Source organism: Neophocaena asiaeorientalis, unplaced genomic scaffold (genome assembly GCF_003031525.2).
Source record: "Neophocaena asiaeorientalis asiaeorientalis breed wild unplaced genomic scaffold, Neophocaena_asiaeorientalis_V1.1 scaffold212, whole genome shotgun sequence".
NCBI classification, from domain to species: Eukaryota; Metazoa; Chordata; class Mammalia; order Artiodactyla; family Phocoenidae; genus Neophocaena; species Neophocaena asiaeorientalis.
Genome location: NW_020174046.1, coordinates 6,092,476 through 6,113,771, shown reverse-complemented (window position 1 = coordinate 6,113,771; position 21,296 = coordinate 6,092,476). Strand labels below are relative to the sequence as shown.

General features: G+C 37.0%; 1 protein-coding gene across 8 annotated transcripts in view; it reads left to right on the top strand.

The window, feature by feature from the left end:
• The window catches only part of MYCBP2 (MYC binding protein 2), a 271,756-nt gene that overhangs the window by 101,895 nt on the left and 148,565 nt on the right, over window positions 1–21,296 (top strand). For 7 of the 8 annotated variants that reach the window (XM_024753921.1, XM_024753923.1, XM_024753924.1 and 4 more), the window contains 5 exons: window positions 2,895–3,014; window positions 4,586–4,667; window positions 12,415–12,532; window positions 18,095–18,299; window positions 18,952–19,105. In XM_024753921.1, coding sequence (XP_024609689.1) covers window positions 2,895–3,014; window positions 4,586–4,667; window positions 12,415–12,532; window positions 18,095–18,299; window positions 18,952–19,105 — 679 coding nt within the window. Of the gene's footprint in view, window positions 1–1,285; window positions 1,376–2,894; window positions 3,015–4,585; window positions 4,668–12,414; window positions 12,533–18,094; window positions 18,300–18,951; window positions 19,106–21,296 lie in introns of those variants that run through there. The other variant, XM_024753925.1, reaches the window with a different exon arrangement.

The following is a 21,296-nucleotide window of genomic DNA, read 5'->3' as shown; positions in this document are numbered from 1 at the left end:
TCTTTTCTCTGTGTGTGTACACAAATATGCATAAATAATTGTATATATACATATAATACTTTAGTTACGTATCTGTCAAAACTTTATAGCTATCACAGTTTCAATATCATACTCATATTAGGGAAAAATGCAGATATACCTAAATGGCCAATTATAAGAATATTTAAGCCTAACTTTCCTAAAAATGTGAGATTAATTTTATTGCTGCTCATTGACATTTTACTAATGAGCTTGAGGAGAATTTATCTTGCTGAATTTCACTTGCTAGTTCTTGAATTTACACTAGATTCTTGACTATTTATTAGGTATCTTTTTTCTTTGATAAACTTTTGTAAATTTCTAGATTACTAGAATTGTACTTAATTTTTTGAACTGACATAAAATTCCAGATACAGATGTATATTTAAAAAATTCTGTCACTGCTGCTACTAGTGATCAAGAACCTTATCCCTGTTTTTTTCTTATAATAACAATATTTTCACCATCTATAATAAATGAAAAATTATATAGATAAAGGTTTGTTTAGATGCACTTGAACAAAATGTTTCTAGTATTATTTTTTACCTCTAAATAATAGCTAGTACTCTTTTAATCACTATGATTTTAATCAGTAAATTACTAGGCTTTTTTTTCCTCCTTCCCTGATGCTTTGTCTCTATTGTGGGCTTTGTATCTATATTTAATCTCTGATTCGAGGGAGAGGGCAGAATGCCAGATTCAAAGGTAAAAGCTTTAACTAGGCATCAATACATTTATATAAACTGAAATTAAGGTGTAGCATTGAATTTAGTTAGGTCTGGCACAATCAAATGAACACGATTTGTTTTCTGTATTAAATCAGATTTGGTTTTAAAAATTAGATATTTTTACCAATTGAGATAAAGCTGTAAAATTTTTATATATCTGTCATCTTATTTAAATAGTCTTTGGAAGATACTTATTCCTTTATGGGTAGGCCCTTGTTTATACTTAACCATTTCACTGCCTTTCCAAGATGAGGAGTCTTTGAACTAAGAGTATATTGCATTTTGGATGGAGTAAAACTAAATGTTGTGATTTTTTTTTTTTTTAGCCCATCCATTCTTGCAGATTTAATTTGGCAAACCCACATTAGATAATTTAGCAAGAGAAGAATCATATTCTTTTTCCTTTTATAGTAAAACCTCTCACTAATTCAAAATTTATGGTACTTCAGATACAGTATTTGTGATCTTTTTTGAGTAAAAAATTCAAAATAACTTCTTCCTCTGAATTTTCAGGGTCATACTTATAAGGGGAAACCTGTCTAAAATCACTAGCTTTTCAAACCAAGGGCTCAAGAAATGAAGGATTCCTTCAACGTGCCTTCAGCCTCTGGGTCCAGCAATTAATTCTTGTATGTTAAAGGACTTTTATGTTTATGGTACATTTTTTATGTAATATAGGCCTATTTTGAATTATAATATAGGTAACCACATTTTATTTATTGTATCAATAGCATTTAGTTTAATCTATAATCTGTACTGCTTGAAGGTAATAAAACTGAACTTTTACTTAAACATTCTATAATTAAGACCTTTTCAGTAAGTAATATAGGCCATCCCATTCTGTGTTATTCCGAATTAGTGAGGTTTTACTGTCCTAATGTTGTAAAGAGTTTAAAACTTTTTGAAATGCTAGAGTCATTTAGTTATAGAAATGGAACTCATAATTTAGGCCAATTTTGTCTTACCTGGATAGTACTAAAGGTTAGAAATATTAGATAGAAAAGGAAAGGATAATGTGAACATGAAATGATTTGATGTTATTCTGCTTAGTATTCTAAAATGGGTAATGAAAATACAGAATTTTAAAAAAATGTGTGTCTGTAGATCCACATGTGTATCTGCATATTATACACACTTGTTTAGATTTACTATATCACAAAGCAGTTAGCTTAGACTAGCTGACCTGAAATTCCATCCAGATTTACATTTATTCCATGTGTAAGGAATTTGAATCTTGATGACATAGAGGTCGTATTTTAGTTGATGTATAGTATTAGACTAGGAAAAGTAAGTTGCCTTTCTTATTTACACATTCCAAAGTAAAGTTGTTAAATTCTGGAATGTGTTTTTAAAATTTTATGGTTAAAATGGCAGAATATTCAAAGTCAAATGTAGAAACCAGGGTTGGAGGGAGGGCCTTAAAGCAAGCTTATGGTAGGAAATTATGAAAAGAAGGGAGGAGGAAAGAAGGAGTAAAAGCAGAGGGTTTGGTTCAGAGTTGTGTTTGGGGGCCAGAAGAAGACCACAGAGCAGACTGGCTGAGGGTCAAGGTGGGACAGACAAAATGAACGACAGGAAACCATTGAACTGCAATACATTGAGTAAAGCTATTTGGTCTTTAGAAATTTTTTAAAGTTCAATTGAGTTTTAGCAATACTGGCGGACAGAGTAGCCTTTCTAGATGTGTTTGGGAAATCTAAGTCATTTGCGAGTCAGCTAGAAATTTTTTTTAAATGGCTAGCACTAACAATATCACTAAGTTTAAAACAATTGTTAAATGACTTTGCATGCAGTTATTTTTATGTAAACTAAATTTTCCCATATAAACTATTACATTTAGAATTTTGTTATTTCTATAACTTAATGACCCATTTACGTTACATAACTGATTAGATTAATAGGCTTTATCTGTAACCAGACCTTATCTGTGTTTTTACTGATTTAGTGATATTTGCAAACAGAAGTATATAGTATATCTTTTCAAAATTGCTTCTTTGCAGGTAGATTCTTGATCTATCACTTCTAACAGCTACAGATTCTTCTTGCTTGTTCCTTTTAACATTTTCTCTTGTTTTTCCATAGTAAACTGATTTTAAATTTTATTTTGAAGATGAATAATGGCTTAATTACAAATTATAACACTTACAGATGGAAGTGGAGAACGAGGAGAAAAGGATGCAAGTAAAATCACAACATATCCTCCAGGCTCTGTGCGATTTGACTGTGAGCTCCGGGCAGTACAAGTCAGCTGTGGATTTCACCATTCAGGTAGCGGCTGGAACTTTAGGGTATAACTGCATTTTTACAATTGTGCTAAATAACCTATTTGTTTAGTTTTGACACATGTAGTCTGTTAACTGTGTTTAAAAGCTATAGTGTGACAGTATCTCTCAAATCTATGAAAGTATATTTATTACAGAATCTCTTTTAAGCTATAAAATGATTGTCTAGAGATCTGACTTCTCTTTTTTTTTTAACATCTTTATTGGAGTATAATAGCTTTACAATGTTATGTTAGTTTCTGCTGGATAGCAAAGTGAATCAGCTATATGTATACATATATCCCCATATCCCCTCCCTCTTGTGTCTCCCTCTCACCCTCCCTATACCACCTCTCTAGGTGATCACAAAGCAGCGAGCTGATCTCCCTGTACTATGTGGCTGCTTCCCACTAGCTATTTTACATTTGGTAGTGTATATATGTCAGTGCTACTCTCTCACTTCGTCCCAGCTTACCCGTCCCCCTCCCCGTGTCCTCAAGTCCATTCTCTACATCTGCAGCTTTATTCCTGTCCTGCCCCTAGGTTCATCAGAACCATTCTTTTTTTTTTTTTAGATTCCATATATATGTGTTAGCATACAGTATTTGTTTTTCCCTTTCTGACGTACTTCACTCTGTATGACAGACTCTAGGTCCATCCACCTCACTACAAATAGTTCAATTTTGTTTCTTTTTATGGCTGAGTAATATTCCATTGTATATATGTGCCTCATCTTCTTTATCCATTTATCTGTCGATGGACACTTAGGTTGCTTCCATGTCCTGGCTATTGTAAATAGTGCTGCAATGAACATTGTGGTACATGTAGAGATCTGACTTCTAATCTGTCTTCTGATGGACTTATTTTATAATTCAGTTCATGAAATTCCTGAAGGTAAAATAATCCCTGAAGTCCCTTTGAACTCTACAATTCTGTGATTTTTATAATCTGGTCACAAACTTTGTTACTGTTCAGTGAGAGATGTGCATCAACAAATTTCTGTATTTTTTTAAAAAGTAGAAATTTCAGTTCCTAGTAAATAATTAACATTTGGATTATATAGCTTAGGTTGTACTCTTCAACCTAAACATAAAAAATGTTACATTCTTTCGTTTGATACTCAATATATTTCCTTATTTGATAAGACATTGACAAATACTAAAGTTCTGACAGACATATTGATGTTGTACATATCTGTGCAGAGCTCAAACCCATCTACCTATATAATTATCCTAGATATGAGTGAACATTTTGTATGTAGTTACTCATTATAAAAAGACTTTACAGTTGACCCAAACCAATGTTTTATTAAATATTTATGTTATTAAATGGCATTTGTAAGAATTTTAAAGTGTACATTATGAAAACATTATACATTTTTATAACCTACAAAAATATTTTACAGAACTGAAATTATATTTATTTCTCATTAAATATAAATTTGTCGATGCTTCACTTGCCTACTTTTAATGGCTCTACTAATTTTAAACAGTGAAAACTGCACTGCCTTCAGTATAGTTGTGATAGAAATATGAAATGCATACAATGAAAAAATAAAGCTCTGGATTTTGGTTTCAGTGGTTTTAATGGAGAATGGCGATGTCTACACATTTGGGTACGGGCAGCATGGGCAGCTCGGACATGGAGATGTCAATTCCAGGTACTTTAACTTTTTGTGTGAAGATGCTGAGTGTGTTTTTTTTTCTCTTTCTTCTTTCCTTTCTTTCCTTTTTTCTTTCTAAGTATATATTTCTACACTTGAAAAAGCATTTATACCACTGTTTTGCAAACTGTGGCCCATAAATTATTGGTTATTCTTGATTTTGTGGTTGAGTGCTTTTGTGGGGATAGATGATTTTGTAGTTTCGGGAGAAAAATTGATTTACATTTTATACATTTAAAATGTAAGAGTGATTATGATTATCATGAGATCTTACTGCATTCTTAAGAATTAATATCTTTTTAAAGGCTGTTCATGGCAATGGATAAGACAGTGACTATCCCCAAATGGCATTTTAACAGATCAGCAATAGATTTATTCATATTCCTTGATGTTATCGTTTTTAAATTTTGGTCTAATATTAACATGAAGTCATTGAAGCTTTTCCATAATTTTCAAACAAAATCTAATGGTCACTCAGAGAAACTGTTTTGACTTATCCAGAATAGTGAAGAACTAATTGTGGTAGAGACTACTAGACATATCCCCATATCATTCTTTTAATATCCATTCTTTTAATATCCATTCTTCATTTGGTAATAGAGTTTTAGTTGGTGACATGACCATGAAGCCAGAGACTTCATTTTCCCGCCTCCATTGCAGCAAGATATGGCCGAGTAAACTAAAGTGATATGTGCAGCTTTGGGATCATGCTGTGAAAGGGAAGGGGGATACCCTTCCATTTCTCCCTCTTCCCTCCCAGCTTGCTGCCTGGAGTCCATGCCTGGTGGCAGGAGCTGGAAAAGTCATCATAGCGATCATAAGTTGGAAACTATGTATTGAGAATGGCAGAGCCACAAGATAGAAATAGTCTGGGTCCCCGACACCATGGAAGTGCCACATCAGCTCCTTATAATTGGGTGCTTACCTGAAAGAGAAATAAACTTCTGCCTGGTTTAATTCCCTGTTACTTGGCTTTCATTACAGCAGCTGATTCCATTTCTGCTTAATACAGTGAGAGTGCTTTTGGTCAAAAGTATAGAAAAACCCATCTTTGTTAGCTCAGGTCTTCCAAGAAGAAGATGCTAAGATACGATTAGATGTGCAAAGGGTCTATTGGTAGAAAACTGCTGTGAAAGATAAAAGGGAAAAGAGTAGGAATAGGCCCGATGTAGATCTGACCCCTGTGAAAGGAAAGAAGGAGGAAGAATGGGGTAGGAAGAGTTAGGTTACAGTGCAGTTCTGATTGAGTTTTAGCCAGGCCAGTGGGGTGTCCTCAAGCCAAGGTTGCCTTTGGCAGAGTCCCAAATTGGGCAGGATGGGCCAGCACGCATACCTTCACAGTGCTCAGTCCCAGGCTGGTAGCTTCCCAGGGGAAGAATGGCCTCGCGGACCCAAAGGAACAGCATCTGAGGCTGTTAGTCATTTATGTTCCCTGCAGCAGGTGGTCTTCAAGATCTGAGTGGTCTACGTGTGTGGCTGCCCCACCACTGAAACCAGGTTTATTTATAAGTCTGGGGATATATAGGGCAGCTTCAGGCTAGACTTGACTCACCAATTCAGTTTACTTCAGAACCTCCTTTCTTTTTGTCTCTCTATTCTTGCCTGATTCTTCCTATAGTCACAAGATACCTGCCAGAAGCAATTGGAACTATATGGTTTCTCATTCACATATAGTGAATCACTCCAGTCATTAAATAAAATCCATAATTTTCACTTTATTCTGAAATCACTTCATTACTGTGGCAGGGATGATGCCATTTACATGGTAAAGACCAGTGATTCTTAATCCTGCCTGCACAGTAGAATTACTTGGGGAACTTGAAAAATGCCATGCCTGGACCCTAAATCTAGACTTTTTACGAGGTGTGTTGGGAGATGGGCATTGGGGATGGGAGATGGAGGCAGCAAGGGTTGGATAGGATGCCAGCATCAGTTCTTTCCTAAAAGCTCTCCACAGTCTGCTGTGCATCCGGGATTAAGAAACGCCATCCATCCCTAAAAGGCAGGGTCAGGTCCATTTGCAGCGCACAGAAAATGAAGGTGAAAGGAATGTCCTTATTTACTTCGATGACCGTTGTTATTGATGAAAAGAGATGATTTGAGACACCATTGAGTTGAACTTCTCACTAAAAACACAAGTGCAACATACGTTTGACACTTGTTAACACGTTTATAAAACTATCACAATCCTAAGGACAACTATTGTGCTTGGAAAGAGAGCAAAAGGTCTTTGACAGATTACTGTATCAGATGTCACCAGGTATGGCATTTGTATATCGGACATTGGAAATTTCAGAATATCAGTGGCTTTGCAGGGTTGAGCAATTACTGTCACAGGTATTAGAAGGCAGCAAGTACTTTGCAGGGTTGAGCGATTACTGTCACAGGTATTAGAAGGCAGCAGGTACTTTGCAGGGTTGAGCGATTACTGTCACAGGTATTAGAAGGCAGCAGGTACTTTGCAGGGTTGAGTGATTACTGTCACAGGTATTAGAAGGCAGCAGGGACTTTGCGTCGCAATTGAACAACATCACTCATATGCAGAGACTGAGACAGGGCTTGTAATATGCATGGAGAAGAATTTGGAAGCTTTGTTCTGTTTCTCATGGAAGACTCGTGACACAGAAGAGAATTTATTATTATCATCATCATCACCATTATTGCTGTTGTTATTTAGCTGGAGATTATTTTGTGGGTCATGACATAACCTGGGAAAGGTGCATTACAGTTAGACATGATGGAGCATCAGTCACGTGTGCCGCAAGGGGGCCACTTTCTCACAAATCAGACTCTGTACTTGTATATCACTCCACAGAAAAGATTTAGCAAATGTATGTGCTTCCTGGTCTTGACTGAGTGGGAGGGAAATAGTGGAAATCATATCTATCATCAAATCACAGCCCTAAGGTGCCTGCACAGTGTGAAGAACGAACAGCGTAAGCACAAGTCCTGCCACCCCACGTTGAGGTGTAACGGCTGAAGAACGGGAAGGATCTCAAGGCAGCTTTTAAGTGAAGAGGCTGCTATTACCTAAAAGCATTGCCTCCTGGTCCTGATGGTCAGCCAGGGGGCATCATACCTTGACCTGCAGTGACTCACTCAGGTGACAGTATCATGGCAATGTGCTAAGTATTTTTAATAGTTTAGAATATATCTTCATGAAGTGGGATAGCTTCCAATGTTGAAAATTAAATAATTAGGGTTTTTTAAGGAGATTAAACTCTGGTGGGATTTCTTTGAACCGCCCAAAGTTGTTCTTTTCCAGCATGTGAATTTTCACTCCTGGTTCCATTGATTGAGTTGTAACTGGAAGGCTGATTCCATGGGGGTGGGGAGCTCCAGGCTGGGTAATGCAGTGAAATAACGCCTACACACTGTGCCTAGTGGATTAAATGGAAACCAGCCAGAACCGTCTGTGCCGTGAACACTCCGGTTACCCTGTTTGTCTGGATCTGTCTGGGACTTGGAAGGCAGGAGTCAGGAACTGTTAGGAATTCCAAAAGGAATTGATCATGTGTATGGAGGAACAGTCCCCAGAGGAACAAAGCCTCAATAGCATACATATTAACTAACTACCACGAAGCAAAACATTTATAGATATTTAGTTGAAATAAAGTTGGAAGGTATTTTTTTTTAAGTTTCTAGTAATCAAGCACTTTTAACTGAAATTTATTGTGTAGCACACATTAATACTGTGTGATTAATGTAAGATAAATATCGTAATGTGCCCGTGCTAAAGGTAGAAACATGTTATTGGTACTCTTTATTTAATGCGGTGTCTTGCCAGGATGACTGAGTCTCATTATATCACTTGGTGCCCATGCGACCTTGACCACATTACTTAACTTTCCTGTGTCTCAATTTCTTCCTTTTGAATGGGAATAAGTATCTTTCTCTCAGAAGGTTGTTGTTCAGTGAGATGATAGGTGTTGTTTACTTAGCACGGGGCCTAGCCTGTAGTGAATGCTCAGTAAATGTTGGCTGTTACTGTTGCTGCTTTTAAAAGTGAATGTCAAAAAGCTTCTGAGGGCTGTAATACATTCACTCATGACATGAGTCTACCAACCCTCTTTTTCGTTTATTTTCTTCAGTATGCTCCTAAATCTCTGAATTCCAAATTCTTTTAACTCTTTTCAGTAAACTTAAACCTGGATGTTGGGAAAGGGACTATAGCGTTTAGACGCTTTTATTCTCCTTTTTTCAGTAGAATTTGGATAATTCTTATAATATTTCTGAGTTTCATCTTTTTCTTGCTATATCCTCCTTCTGCATTAATATGCTACACGGTCATGGTGTCTGGAACCATTTAGACAAGGTTCATATCTTTGATTCATCTCTTACCAGCTATGTGACTATAATTTACTAAGCCTTAGTTTAAATGTCCCATAGCATTGTTAAAGAATTAATATAGTGTCTGTAAAATGCCTGGCATGCATACACATACACATATAATTTTTGTTTTCTGTTCTTCCTGTGTTTACCAAATAATTTAATAAATGGGCTCTGGTATCATGAAAAGAGTTTATTAGAAGAATTGCCACTAACTCTGGGAAAATTCTTTTTAAAGGGCTTCAGATCTACCCATAGAGTTATCTTGATAACCAGTGGTACATTTTATTTGAAAATGCTTTGTAAATTGCAGACAAGTAAACAGTTTTAGGTACTGTTTACTTGTCTGCAGTTTAATCCTTTGTTTGAATCCTTTGTTTGAATCGAACTGGACATTTCTGTGAGGACATTAGTTTGCCATACAGCCCTTTGGCCTGGTAATTGTTTATTGCCAAAACTCCCAGTACCTCAGATTTGAGAACCACTTAACTTTCACTGCTGTTCCTAGCCATATTATTGTATCCTCAAGTAGAAACTACTCTTTTGAGGCAGGGCCATTCTGCTCTCCTCCCCTTGGGTTACTACCTACCTGTGTTTTAGTCACTGCCTTTCATTCACTGAAAATTTAGTATCTGGCTCACAGTGTTTTCCCAGTCTGAGTCTTGTCACACACTCATGAATGGTCCCATACAATACAGTTACCTTGACACCGTGAGTTAGATCTAGTGAACTTTACTTCCACATTCATGGTGGTCATTCCCAGGACCCATTATGGATCTAGCATAGCTCCAACTCTGAATTTTTAAGTTTAAACAACCCATGATCTGATGACCATTTCTTCTTCTGTTACTTAGCATTACTTTACTTGGTCTTTATCAGTACTTCATTCTCTACAGCCCTCTACTTTCTTAGTGTCTATCACCTGTTTCAGTTTTTTTCCGACCCACGTTAGAGACTGTCATTCATTCTCTTCACCTGTACTCTTACCATTATCCTCAGTTTTCTCACCCTCTTGGGTCTTGATGCTAAGGCATGGCAAAACTTCAAGCGTGAATCGGTCTACCTATATTTTCTATGTCTAACTTAGGCTTCCGGAAGAAGATAAATCACCATACTTATACAGATTGTTATGATTTGTAGATTGGACCAATCCTTCTACAATAGGCAGTGATCCTCCTGGTTTGTAGTTTTGAACTGTTTGATTTAAGACCTTTTGAGAATGTGATGAAAGACATAGGCTGTCTCTTCAGAAAAACAGACATACGAATATACACTTAAAAGTTGGCTTCCAGATTTAGAAGATTCACAGATCTCCTGAAGTTCACTTTCAGACTTCCTAGAAGTCATTTGGATCTGGGTTAAAAACTTCTGGTCTAGGTTTTTATTTTTTCCATTCACCACCGTTCCCTTTCCGTAATCTTTAAATTCTCTCCTCACCCATTTCCTCTTCCTCTCAGCACTTGACCTCTGTTCACATCACAGCAAAAATAAAAACATTAGGCGGGAAATTCTTCAGTCCAGCAACTCTGCCAACCTGCCTGCGTCCATTACTACTTCTTTCCTCCTTTTTCATGTTACACTGAAAGAGGGGCCTGTTCTTGTCTATGCTGTGAAACCTCTGCCTTTTCCATAGGGATCCAGTTCTGTTTCTTGTCTCCCCTCTGAACCATATGTCCTTATCTTTACTCACTCTTTTAAACTTCTGCAAATTCTTAAAAAGGACAGAGCTTCCCCTTCAGTTCCATTTTCCCTCTAGTTGTTGGTTCTCCTTTTTCCCTTTTGTGCTGAGGTTTTTGAAGGGGTTTTGCATTAGTTTCTGACCCCACTGTTAACTCTTCCTTTGCTACATAGTGTTGTGCCTACTCCACCAAAGAGACTTCCTTCTTGCAAAATCAGGTGGTCATTTGTATCTGTCTCTAGAGCATTCAGCATGTACATTATTTCCCTATTCTTGAAATGACTGTCTACATACCACATTTTTCCAGAGTTCATTCTTTGTTATGTCCTAGATTTTATGAGCTCTTCTTTTTCCTCTGTCCATACCTAAATGTTAGAGAGACTTACAATGAAAACTATCTTTTCTCTCTTCGTCTTCCTAGCTGTCATTCATTCTCATAGCTTAAGTGAATGTTACCACCATCTACCTTGTTACTTAAGCAAAAAACCTTCATTGCCCTATGTCAGTCATTGCCGGAGTCTAGTCAGTTCTGTTCCTTACAGAGCTGTCAAATCCATTCATTTCTTTCCGTCCACACTGTTCCTATTTCAGGCCTCCACCATAACTCACCCAGATTATTGTGACATCTTCTTAACTAGTTTTCCAGCTGCTAGTCTTGCCTCTTCCCAGTTCATTTTTCATTGCAGCCTGAATAATCATTTAAAAATATATGTAATTTAAAAAGATTTAAAGTATTATAACTACATTGTCTCAAAAACAGAGCTCTCCTATTATGTGTGGGCTCTTTCTGTAGTGTGATTATTCTCATTATAGATGATGATTACTGAAAGTGGTAAATAAAGTGATATAGGGATGGTTACAAGGATAGGTACGATGAATACGGGGATACTATTTATCATAATAGTTACCATTTATTAATTGTTAACTGTGTACCAGACACTGATCCAAGCCCTTGACATATGTGAGCTTCTTTATTGTTCATAGGAACCCTATGGGGTAAATACTGTTTAATATTATCTCCATGTAATAGAAGAGAAAACTGAAATACAAAAAGGACGAGTAACTTGTTCAAAGTCATGGTACATTGCTACTACGTGGTGGAGCCAGGATTCACATGCAGGCAGTCTACATCTAGAGCCTGAGCTTGTTGCCACTGCTGCGGTGCCTCTCATGATACTGTATTCTAATTCATTAACTACTGTATATGTTAAAATCTAAAATTACCGTTCAGTGAAAACACGGTAGAAAAGAAGACATAAAAATAATTGACAGTTCAGTGGAAAAAAGTAGAAAATAAGACATAAATTTAATTGTTTCATATGGTTCTTGGATTGAATTCCTGCTAAATCAGCACATGATTTTTATTTCATCTGACAAATATTTATGGAGCTCTCTAACTTGCCATTCACTATATAAGGTAACATTTTTTTTTCTTTTAAAACAAAGGTAGCACCAGTCTTTCAGAAAAAATAAAAATTATGTGTCCATAGTTAGGGTAGTAAACTCAAGAAATCTTTTTAATAATCTCCTTAAAGTCAGTGATTATGTCTTTTTCATCTTTGTGTACCTAACGCATAGGATAGAGACAGGCATATAGTACCTAAGTAAGTGTTTGCTGAATATTCTTATTAGTGCCTTTTATCTCTTCTATTTTTTATTGCATTGTTTATTGTTTTTTATTTCAGTTGGGTCTTGTAAGAAATTGACTTAATTTTTTTTTTTTTTTTTTTAACCTAGGGGATGTCCCACTCTTGTTCAAGCATTGCCAGGCCCTAGCACACAAGTTACTGCAGGCAGCAACCACACGGCAGTACTTTTAATGGATGGACAGGTCTTCACATTTGGAAGTTTTTCTGTAAGAAATTTTTTAAGCATTAATAATATTGCATTGTACCGTTGCCTTGCAATTTGTCTACGTTAGCTATTTTTTCTGGTCTCAGTGAAATTCTTGTATTATAATTATTGCATATGCATATTTCCTGTCTCCACATCCAACATACACAAAACCTAACAGACTTTGCTTTGAAATGATTTTCTTTTGTAGTGTAGCCTTAGAATTTATTAAATTTAACTGTGTTAGAATACTGGACATGTTTATTCCAGGTCAGAATCTGTTAAGCATTCAGTAGAGCTAATTCTGTCACTGAAAACTTATTTCCCAACAGTTTGTAAAGAATCATTTTTCTTAACATATAGAATTATTTTTATTTTAGAACTTTTTAAAGGCCTGGTTCTCTTGGTAGATTTGTTTAGAGTTATAGTTTACTTTTTCCTCTCCCTCTCTGTGTCTCTCTCTGTCTGTTTGCCTGTCTGTTTTGCTCTTTCTCTTTTTTGCCAAAGCTTGAAAAGAGTGAAGATGCTCGAGAATTTTGTATAGTTTGGGCATAGTAGAGCTCAAGGAAAAGCTTAATAAGACTGTGCTAATAAACCTGTACCATCTGTGATGTGGGTAACTATTCAGAACCCTCTAAACTAAGTCTCTGGGATGTAATTTGCAACTCTTGATTTTTTTTAAATGTAAATGTGAACTTAAAAAAAATCTCTTACTTGGAAATGATTTTAAGCTTACAGAAAGGTTCCCAAAAATAAAAACAGTACATAGAGCGCCCATATATTCTTGAATCAGATTCACCTGTTGGTAACATTTTGATCCGTTTGCTTTATCATTTGTACATTCATGCTCTCATTCTCTCACGTACTCTGTATGCATGTGTGTATAAAACTTTTTTTTTCTTGTCCTTTAAGAATAACTTGCACACATTATGATCCTTTACTCCTTAAATAGTTTGTGTTTTGTCAGTTGATCCGGTAATTCTTTTTTGGCATTTTTCCCCTCCAGTCTAGTATCAGGCCTTGTATTTATTTCTCACGTCTCTTTAGTCTCCTTTAATCTGTAACATTTTCGCTCCTTTTCTTTGTTTATTATGACATTGACATTTTTGAAGAATATGGTACTTCTTTTTTTTAACAAAAGTTTCCTTATTTTTGTTTCTCTAATATTTCCTCATGTTTAGATTCAGGTTGTGCATTCCAGACTAAAATACCATGTAAGTGACATCATGTCCTTCTCAGGGAATCACATTTGGAGGCACAAAATGCCCACCTGCCCTTCACTGGTGATGTAAATTTTGATCACCTGTAAAATTTTGTTTGATTTCACTGCCGCAGAGTTAGAAGTTTTTCACTTGAAACTAATAAGCAGTCTTTGGGTTGACACTGTTAAGTTTTAAGATACCTGCTTCTCATCAGAATTTCTAGATTTCGCATCTGTTGATTGTTCTTGCCTGAGCTAGTCTTTACTATAATGGCTGCAGAAATGATGATTTTTCCAACCCCAGCACCTCCTCACATTTACCTGTCAGCCCTTTGCGTTTTACTCTAAGCAAGAGCCCGTTTAATATTTGTTTGTTTACCTGTCTACTTATTATTGGTGTAGACACATTTCTCTTTTTTCGTCATTACTGTACTTAATTATTTGGGTGCTTATATTGTCTCAGATTTCACCAGTGGGAGTCCCTTCACGCTGACTTCTGTGTTCTGGTGACATGCCTCTTTGTTTTTTTGAGTACTTCCTTACTTCCTGGCATAACAAGTTGTTCCAGGCTTATCTGTATGAGTCCTAGAATCAGCTATTTCTATAAAAAACCTAGGTTGTTTTTAGTGGGGAATAGTACTAGACACCAGCTGAGCACTGGGTGTATTCATTGCATCCCCAGTACACATCTGTGTGCATATATACATACATACATATATTTTAGAAATAATAAGTCCGCACTGATACCTCTTAATTCCAGCCCATTCCCATAGGGTTCTTTCTTACCTTGTCTCATTCCATGTTTATGTCCCTTCTTCCACATTAAGAATCCTGGATCCCAACAATATCAATACATTTATTTCTCATGCACTCAGTCCTAAACTATGTCTAAAATAGTTTTATATTTGCTTTGCCCACACTACTATAAAAACAAACGCCCTAAAAAGAGTTCAGGATTTGTTTATCACTCTTGCTTCTGCCCGCCTCTCCCCCGCTCTCGCCCCCTCTCGCCTGTGTCCTACCCCAAGACCGAAAGTATAGATTCAGATACTGTGTTCATAAGTTACTTGGATTCTTTCTTCCCACCCCCTTTCAGTGGGATTATGTTATTCCTTTGGAATAGAGTTGGGTTCATTTGTTTTAGTTTTCTTTGTCTTTAAATTTTATTTAATATGGATAAAAATAGGTAGAACTAGCAGATTCTTTGTAAAGGGTGACAACAGCCAAGGATCACCTTCCTTCCCTTGTTCCTGAAAACGGGCCCTTTTACTGGTTACACTTTGTCTCACCCTGCCCTGGGACAGGGGTTCATCTCCGTAAAGTGAGTAAGATCTGATCTCGGGTGGGGGAGAAAGAGGGATGACCTTTCAGCATGGAGATAACTTTGGCCTTGAACAATGAATGAGGCTCAAGAGGAATGCCAAAGGTAGGGCAGAAAGGGGACGAACTAAAGGACTGTCACTGAGTGGGGTTCTTCTTTTCCCTCTTGTAACAGTCTTCCTGGCCCTTTGTAGGAAGACATTGGTTTAACTGCTGACCCCTACCATGTCCTGCTGACTTGGAGCTCTCAGACTTCCAAGGAGAGTGGTTGTGGTCCAGTGCGCTGTTTCAGTTTGCTTTTAAGTTTAAGGGTCCCTCCTCCCACATCCTTAGATGGAGTTTTATTTTTTGAATGTGTAGAACCTTAACATGTTTCCAAAAGTTAAGTTACACAAAAATGGTATACTCACCCAAGTGTCGTTCCCTCCCCCATCTCTGGCATCCCTACTTCCCACCCCTTCACGCCGTGCTTGTAGGTTATGAAGTTCATTGTTTTCCAGTTTCTCCTTCCTGTGTTTATTTTTTTAAAGATTAATAGGTAAATAACCACACACACCGTCTATCTATATCTGCATTGATATAGGTATAAATATGGTATGTATATATATATACATATATATAATTATTTCCCCATCTTTGTTTTTCAAAATGTAGCATTTTATATATGCTCTTCGGTACTTTGTCTTTACACTTTACTGTATCTCCTAGAAATCATTCCTCATCAGTTCATAGCGATCTTCCCAATTCGTATTTTACATCTGCATAGTACAATTGTGTATATATCTTGTAGTTTATTAAATCAATTTCTTGTGCTTGGAATAAGAAGTATTTTCTAATATTTTGCAACAATAGCAATGAATATTGTTAGAGGTGTGCCTTTGAGGTACATTTTTCAAAGTAAGGTTGCTGGGTTGAAGGCTAATGCCTGTGTAGTTTCGTGAGGTAGTAACGATTCCCCTCTATTTTGCATTCTCACCAGCAGTGTCCGAGAGTGCCTGTTTCTCCACAGCCTTGCCAGCAGCATGTGTTTGTCCCTCATACCTTTTAATCTGTGTCAGCCTGATGGGTGAGCAATCATCCTGCGTGCTTTGAAGCCTTTTTCCTGTGGCTGGCACTGTGAACCTTCAAGCCCTTGCCTGTTATCTGGCATTTTCACGCAGAGGTTCAGGTTTTCCCTTGGGGGATGATTTCGCCAGTTCTTCCCTCTGTTCCCTTCTTGAGCCTCCCCTTCTGTGCCCGGCACCTTACCTCCACCGTCTGGTTTCAGGCACCTTAAAAGTCCTGAGGTCCATTTTTTCCTGATACTGCTGAAGGCTTGAGTCATGTGTGGTTTTCTTTGCTCTGTGTGGATTATTTATTTATTTAATTTTGGCTGAGTTGGGTCTTCATTGCTGCGCAGGGGTTTTCTCTAGCTGCGGCGAGCGGGGGCTGCTCTTCGTTGCGGTGCGCGGGCTTCTCACTGCGGTGGCTTCTCGTCGTGGAGCACGGGCTCTAGGCACGTGGGCTTCAGTAGTTGTGGCACGAGGGCTCAGTAGTTGTGGCTTGCGGGCTCTAGAGCACAGGCTCAGTAGTTGTAGCGCATGGGCTTAGTTGTTCCGCGGCATGTGGGATCTTCCCGGACCAGGGCTCGAACCCATATCCCCTGCATTGGCAGGCAGATTCTTAACCACTGCGCTACCAGAGAAGCCCGCTCTGTGTGGATTTTGTTGTTTTGGAGGGAATGTGAATGGTAATGTTTAGAATCAGACAATCATCATTGTCCTCTAGTCCCAGAAGCCGTAGCTGTGAACCTCTGTGTATTTAAATGTGGCTTATTTATAACCACGTTCTGAATCCCATGGGGCCTGTCCAGGCAGCTGTCATATTTTTAGACTGCTTTTCTTCACATTAGTTGGTTGATAGGGGAATAGATATTTATTTCAGTAGTCAATGAAAAACATAATTAGTTTCTTTTCCTCCAAAAGCATAATAATACCCCTCAATATGACGTACACATTTTTATGCTGTTGTTGTTGTTTTGTCAAAACATAAGGATCTTGAAAGAAGCTGAGATAAACATTGAAATTTCTTGGCTGCTTCTCTGATCCTGTGCTTGCCACTTTTCCCTCCATTGGTTCAACCCAGGGATTGATGTTCCATTGCTTTTACAGTCAGTTTGTGGCTGTGTTTGTTTGCAGTGTTCCTGGCTCCCTTATGCTCTGGGTGTTTTGCTGTGATTTCCCGTTCCCGTTACTTGTAGTGAACCCTGGCTGCCGTGGTGCAGCATTGTCTGCCTTCCAGGGGGTTGTGGAAGGGGAATGCTAGGAGAGAGAGAGAGAGCTCCTGAGCCACGGGTGGGTGAATATTTCCCAATCCAACATTAACATTCTTTTACAGCTACTCGCTTAGTAGTGAGAAACTTCCTATTACTCTTACCAAACAGGTACCTAGAGACAGCCATACTTTTTAAGTGAGTTCACAGTTACTTATTTAAGACATCATAATGATTCTGCTGTCTATCTTGAAAAATAAATGAAATAACTTACTAACACATGATCATGTGAAAAATATGTAATTTCCTAATTGTATTCACAGTGGCAGTATTCATTATTTTGGCCTTTTACCCAAATATTTTTAGACTCTGTGAGTTCGAGAGTGACATTTTACGGTACCGTCAACTTAAAGTAGCAAAGTGATTTTTTAAATGAACAATTTGTATTACCAATTTTTTAACATATTGTGTATTTATTATACTTTTCATTTAAATGTTGGTAAAGACAATCACAGTATTTCAGGGAGATTTCTTACATGGAGAAATATTTCAGCTGTATTATTATTTTTTTAATCATGTATTATGTGGTTTATTAGGGGGAGAATTCCTAAGAATAACAGAAATTATTATACTCCTTTGTAAATGTTTGGTCCAAATTTCATATGAATTTCATTTATTAAAAAATATGGCTAACAACTGATGAAGAATAATGTTTCACAGAGCTATTTTTGTCTACTGTTTCCTTAACTTTATAAAATATTATAAATTGTTTATCCAGTATTATTGTTAATACGATTTATTTAATCTTTTAGAAAGGACAACTGGGTAGACCAATTTTGGATGTGCCATATTGGAATGCAAAACCAGCTCCCATGCCTAACATTGGATCAAAATATGGAAGAAAAGCTACCTGGATAGGTGCAAGTGGGGACCAGACTTTCTTACGAATTGATGAAGCACTTATTAATTCTCATGTGCTCGCTACATCAGAAATTTTTGCCAGTAAACACATCATAGGTAATACCCCAAACAAGCAAATGCCCCTCCAAAATAGCCTTGATAGTAAACGGTCATCTTTCCCTTTTATGAGATGTAGTCCTGTAGCTTTTTGTTTTCTTCTGTTTGAAGTAGTTTAAAAGAAGCTTCTAAGTGTCTATGTTTATATGTATCTATGTGCTGGAAGAATGAAATAATTAGGAAAGTAGAAACCAAAGTACTTATAAGCTAGAGAGTGGTGGAAATACGAGCTAAATTGTAGTGGTATAAATCCTATACAGTGTATTGGAAAGAGGAATTTTTCTGTGTTGGTTCTTGTCAAGTAAATGATGGAAATTAGTTTTATGGAAGGTTACATAAGTCAAACTTTGACGTTTCATCAAGACCAAGGTGTCAATTTATACTTGTGTCCATGATATCATGAATAATTATATAATAGAGTAGTATTGTGTAGAAATTAAGGGCATGTGTTGTGGACTTAGACAGCCTGAGGTTTTAGTCCAAATTCTGCTACTTAAAGGTTTTTAGTTACTTAAATCCCTCAGTCTCAGTGTCTTCTTCTGTAAAATGGAGATAGTAATAATACTTATCTTATAGGAAATGCTTATCTTGTAAGTTGGGGGAATATAAAAAGGTAATGCGTCTTTAAAATATATAAATACTTTTTCCTAAGGCTTGGTACCTGCTTCTATATCAGAACCTCCTCCATTTAAGTGTCTTCTGATAAATAAAGTGGATGGGAGTTGTAAAACGTTTAATGACTCTGAACAAGAGGATCTGCAAGGATTTGGTGTGTGTCTTGATCCTGTGTATGATGTCATTTGGAGGTAAGCTTCTCTGTTTATAAAATAGAGTAATAAATAAGTTTGGATCAAATTGTGCTTTTGTGGAATATAAAAGTCATGTATAGGCAGACTTTTCATAGATGAGAACTCTCCTATTTAACTGTTAACTACACTTCTATCACAGTGACTCTTGGGGACCTTCACTCTTGCTACCTTTAGTGTAGTGGTTCAAAGCATGAATTCTGAGCCAGACTGCCTAGGTTTATCCCAGCTGCACACGTTGCTTTCTGTGGACAAGTTACTTTGACTCTGTGTGCCTTACTTTTGTCATTTATAAAATAGGTATAATAATGGTACCTTATAGGCTGTTATGAGAACTTAGGGTAGAGGCGCATAGTAGGTGCTGTAGAAGGCTTTGCTACTCTCATTATAATAAGAAATTTTACTCTCAAGAGTTCTCTTGTTAATTATTTTTAGTCTGTCAGCATTCTTGTCTGTATTGTATAGAATTCACTCTATTTCCTGGTCCCGTAAATATCTAATCATTACCAGCTATGTAGAAGAAATTATGCCAAAGACAATACAGAATAAATATGATCAATGAGCTTGCCCTTTAGGAATGTATGTAACAAAATCCCCATATTGGTAGAGAAATATACAGGGTTATCAAACTCTGGAAATTATAAAAATGTAGAGATGGATACAGGTACACAGGCGATTCAAGAAATTATATTGTAACTTGTTTAAAATTTATTATGGTGCTTTATATACATAATGAGTAAAGGAAAGAGTTATCCTCAGATTTGTAGCTTTGAATGCTAATAGGGGGTGTATACTGCCCTTACCAGAGTGGCTCATCACAGGACTTAACCATTTTTTCCCCCTTGCGTTGTTTATTTGGCCAGCCTTAGTAGGAATCCAGGTAAGTTGAAAGGTTGAAGTGGCATGAGTGAGGAGGGGGAAGACTTCCTCTGTCTTCTTTATTCTGCCCATTCCTGCTTTTATTTCTACCAGCCATCCAAGTCTTAAAAGGCCATGTTTTCTATCAGTCCTGAGGCCTGATTCCTAGTGAAGGAATTATAGTGTTTCCCAGGTTGCTCACAAGCTTGCTATCTCACTTGGGCATTTTGTGGGAAGACTTGGAGGCCAGAATTGAGTTGGGTAGTGCTTTTAGATCTCCGTAGCAGCAATATACAGGGTAGATTAGATGACAAGAGACTAGAGGTGAGTAGTCTTAGAGTGATTCTTATGAAGATATGAGATACTGAGAACCAGAATTAGAGTGGTCACAGTGGAACGGAGGGGATAGAGAAACAAATGATGTAAAAATAGAATTATCCTCAACTATTTACTGATTGGAAGTCAATGTACAAGAGACTTAGTTACCAAAGAGCAAGCTCTGGTTTGGACCTAGGTTTAAGTTGATATTTGATTTTCTATGATCCTTACATGTTTTATTTTTAAATGAAGTAAATTTGCATTAACAAAATAAAGTAAAAACTGGCAGTATGGAATTAGTTTCTGGATACATTTACTAAATTAGAAATGCATTCTCTAAATTAGAGAGAACAGTAGAAGTAGATTCTAACATTAGAATCATTTCCCTGGGGTCTTAACAGAACTCCAAAGTGCGGTATCCGATTACTTGAACCTTGCCTTTTTCACATGTGGTAGCAGTAGGGACAGATGATCTCAAATGCTTGCCAGGTCCTTGATCATTTACCCTTTATTCTAAAACAGAGATTAAAAGATGAAGGACAGTCTCCTCCTGTGTTTGAGTAAAACAGCTGGAAGGTGGAGAGTTTGTTCCTTTATCCTGACTTCTGGCTGCTTTGTGTCCTTTGTGTTTTTCAGTAGGGTATGTGCATTTTACAGCTATCACAGACATCGCAGATTCAGTATTAGCTTACTGTGACTTTCCTTCCGGCCTGAGTCTGCCTCCTTTTGTATTCTTAACAATAACTTCTCCTGAACAATTAGAAACTTTTAACATTTGAAAAGAGCAGGTAAATGTTAATAGCAATTTTATTTCCCATGTCAAAATTTACAAAACTAACACATGAATCTGTGTTATTTTTTAAAAAGCAAAGCAAAAATACAAACAGGAAAAATGATGTGGTCCTTCTCCAAATCTTTTTCTTCCCCTGTACCAAATCCCACTAACCTTCGCTATGGGTCACAAGTATTAGGTTTGGTTTATATTGTTTGATACCTTTTTTTTTTTTTTTTTTTT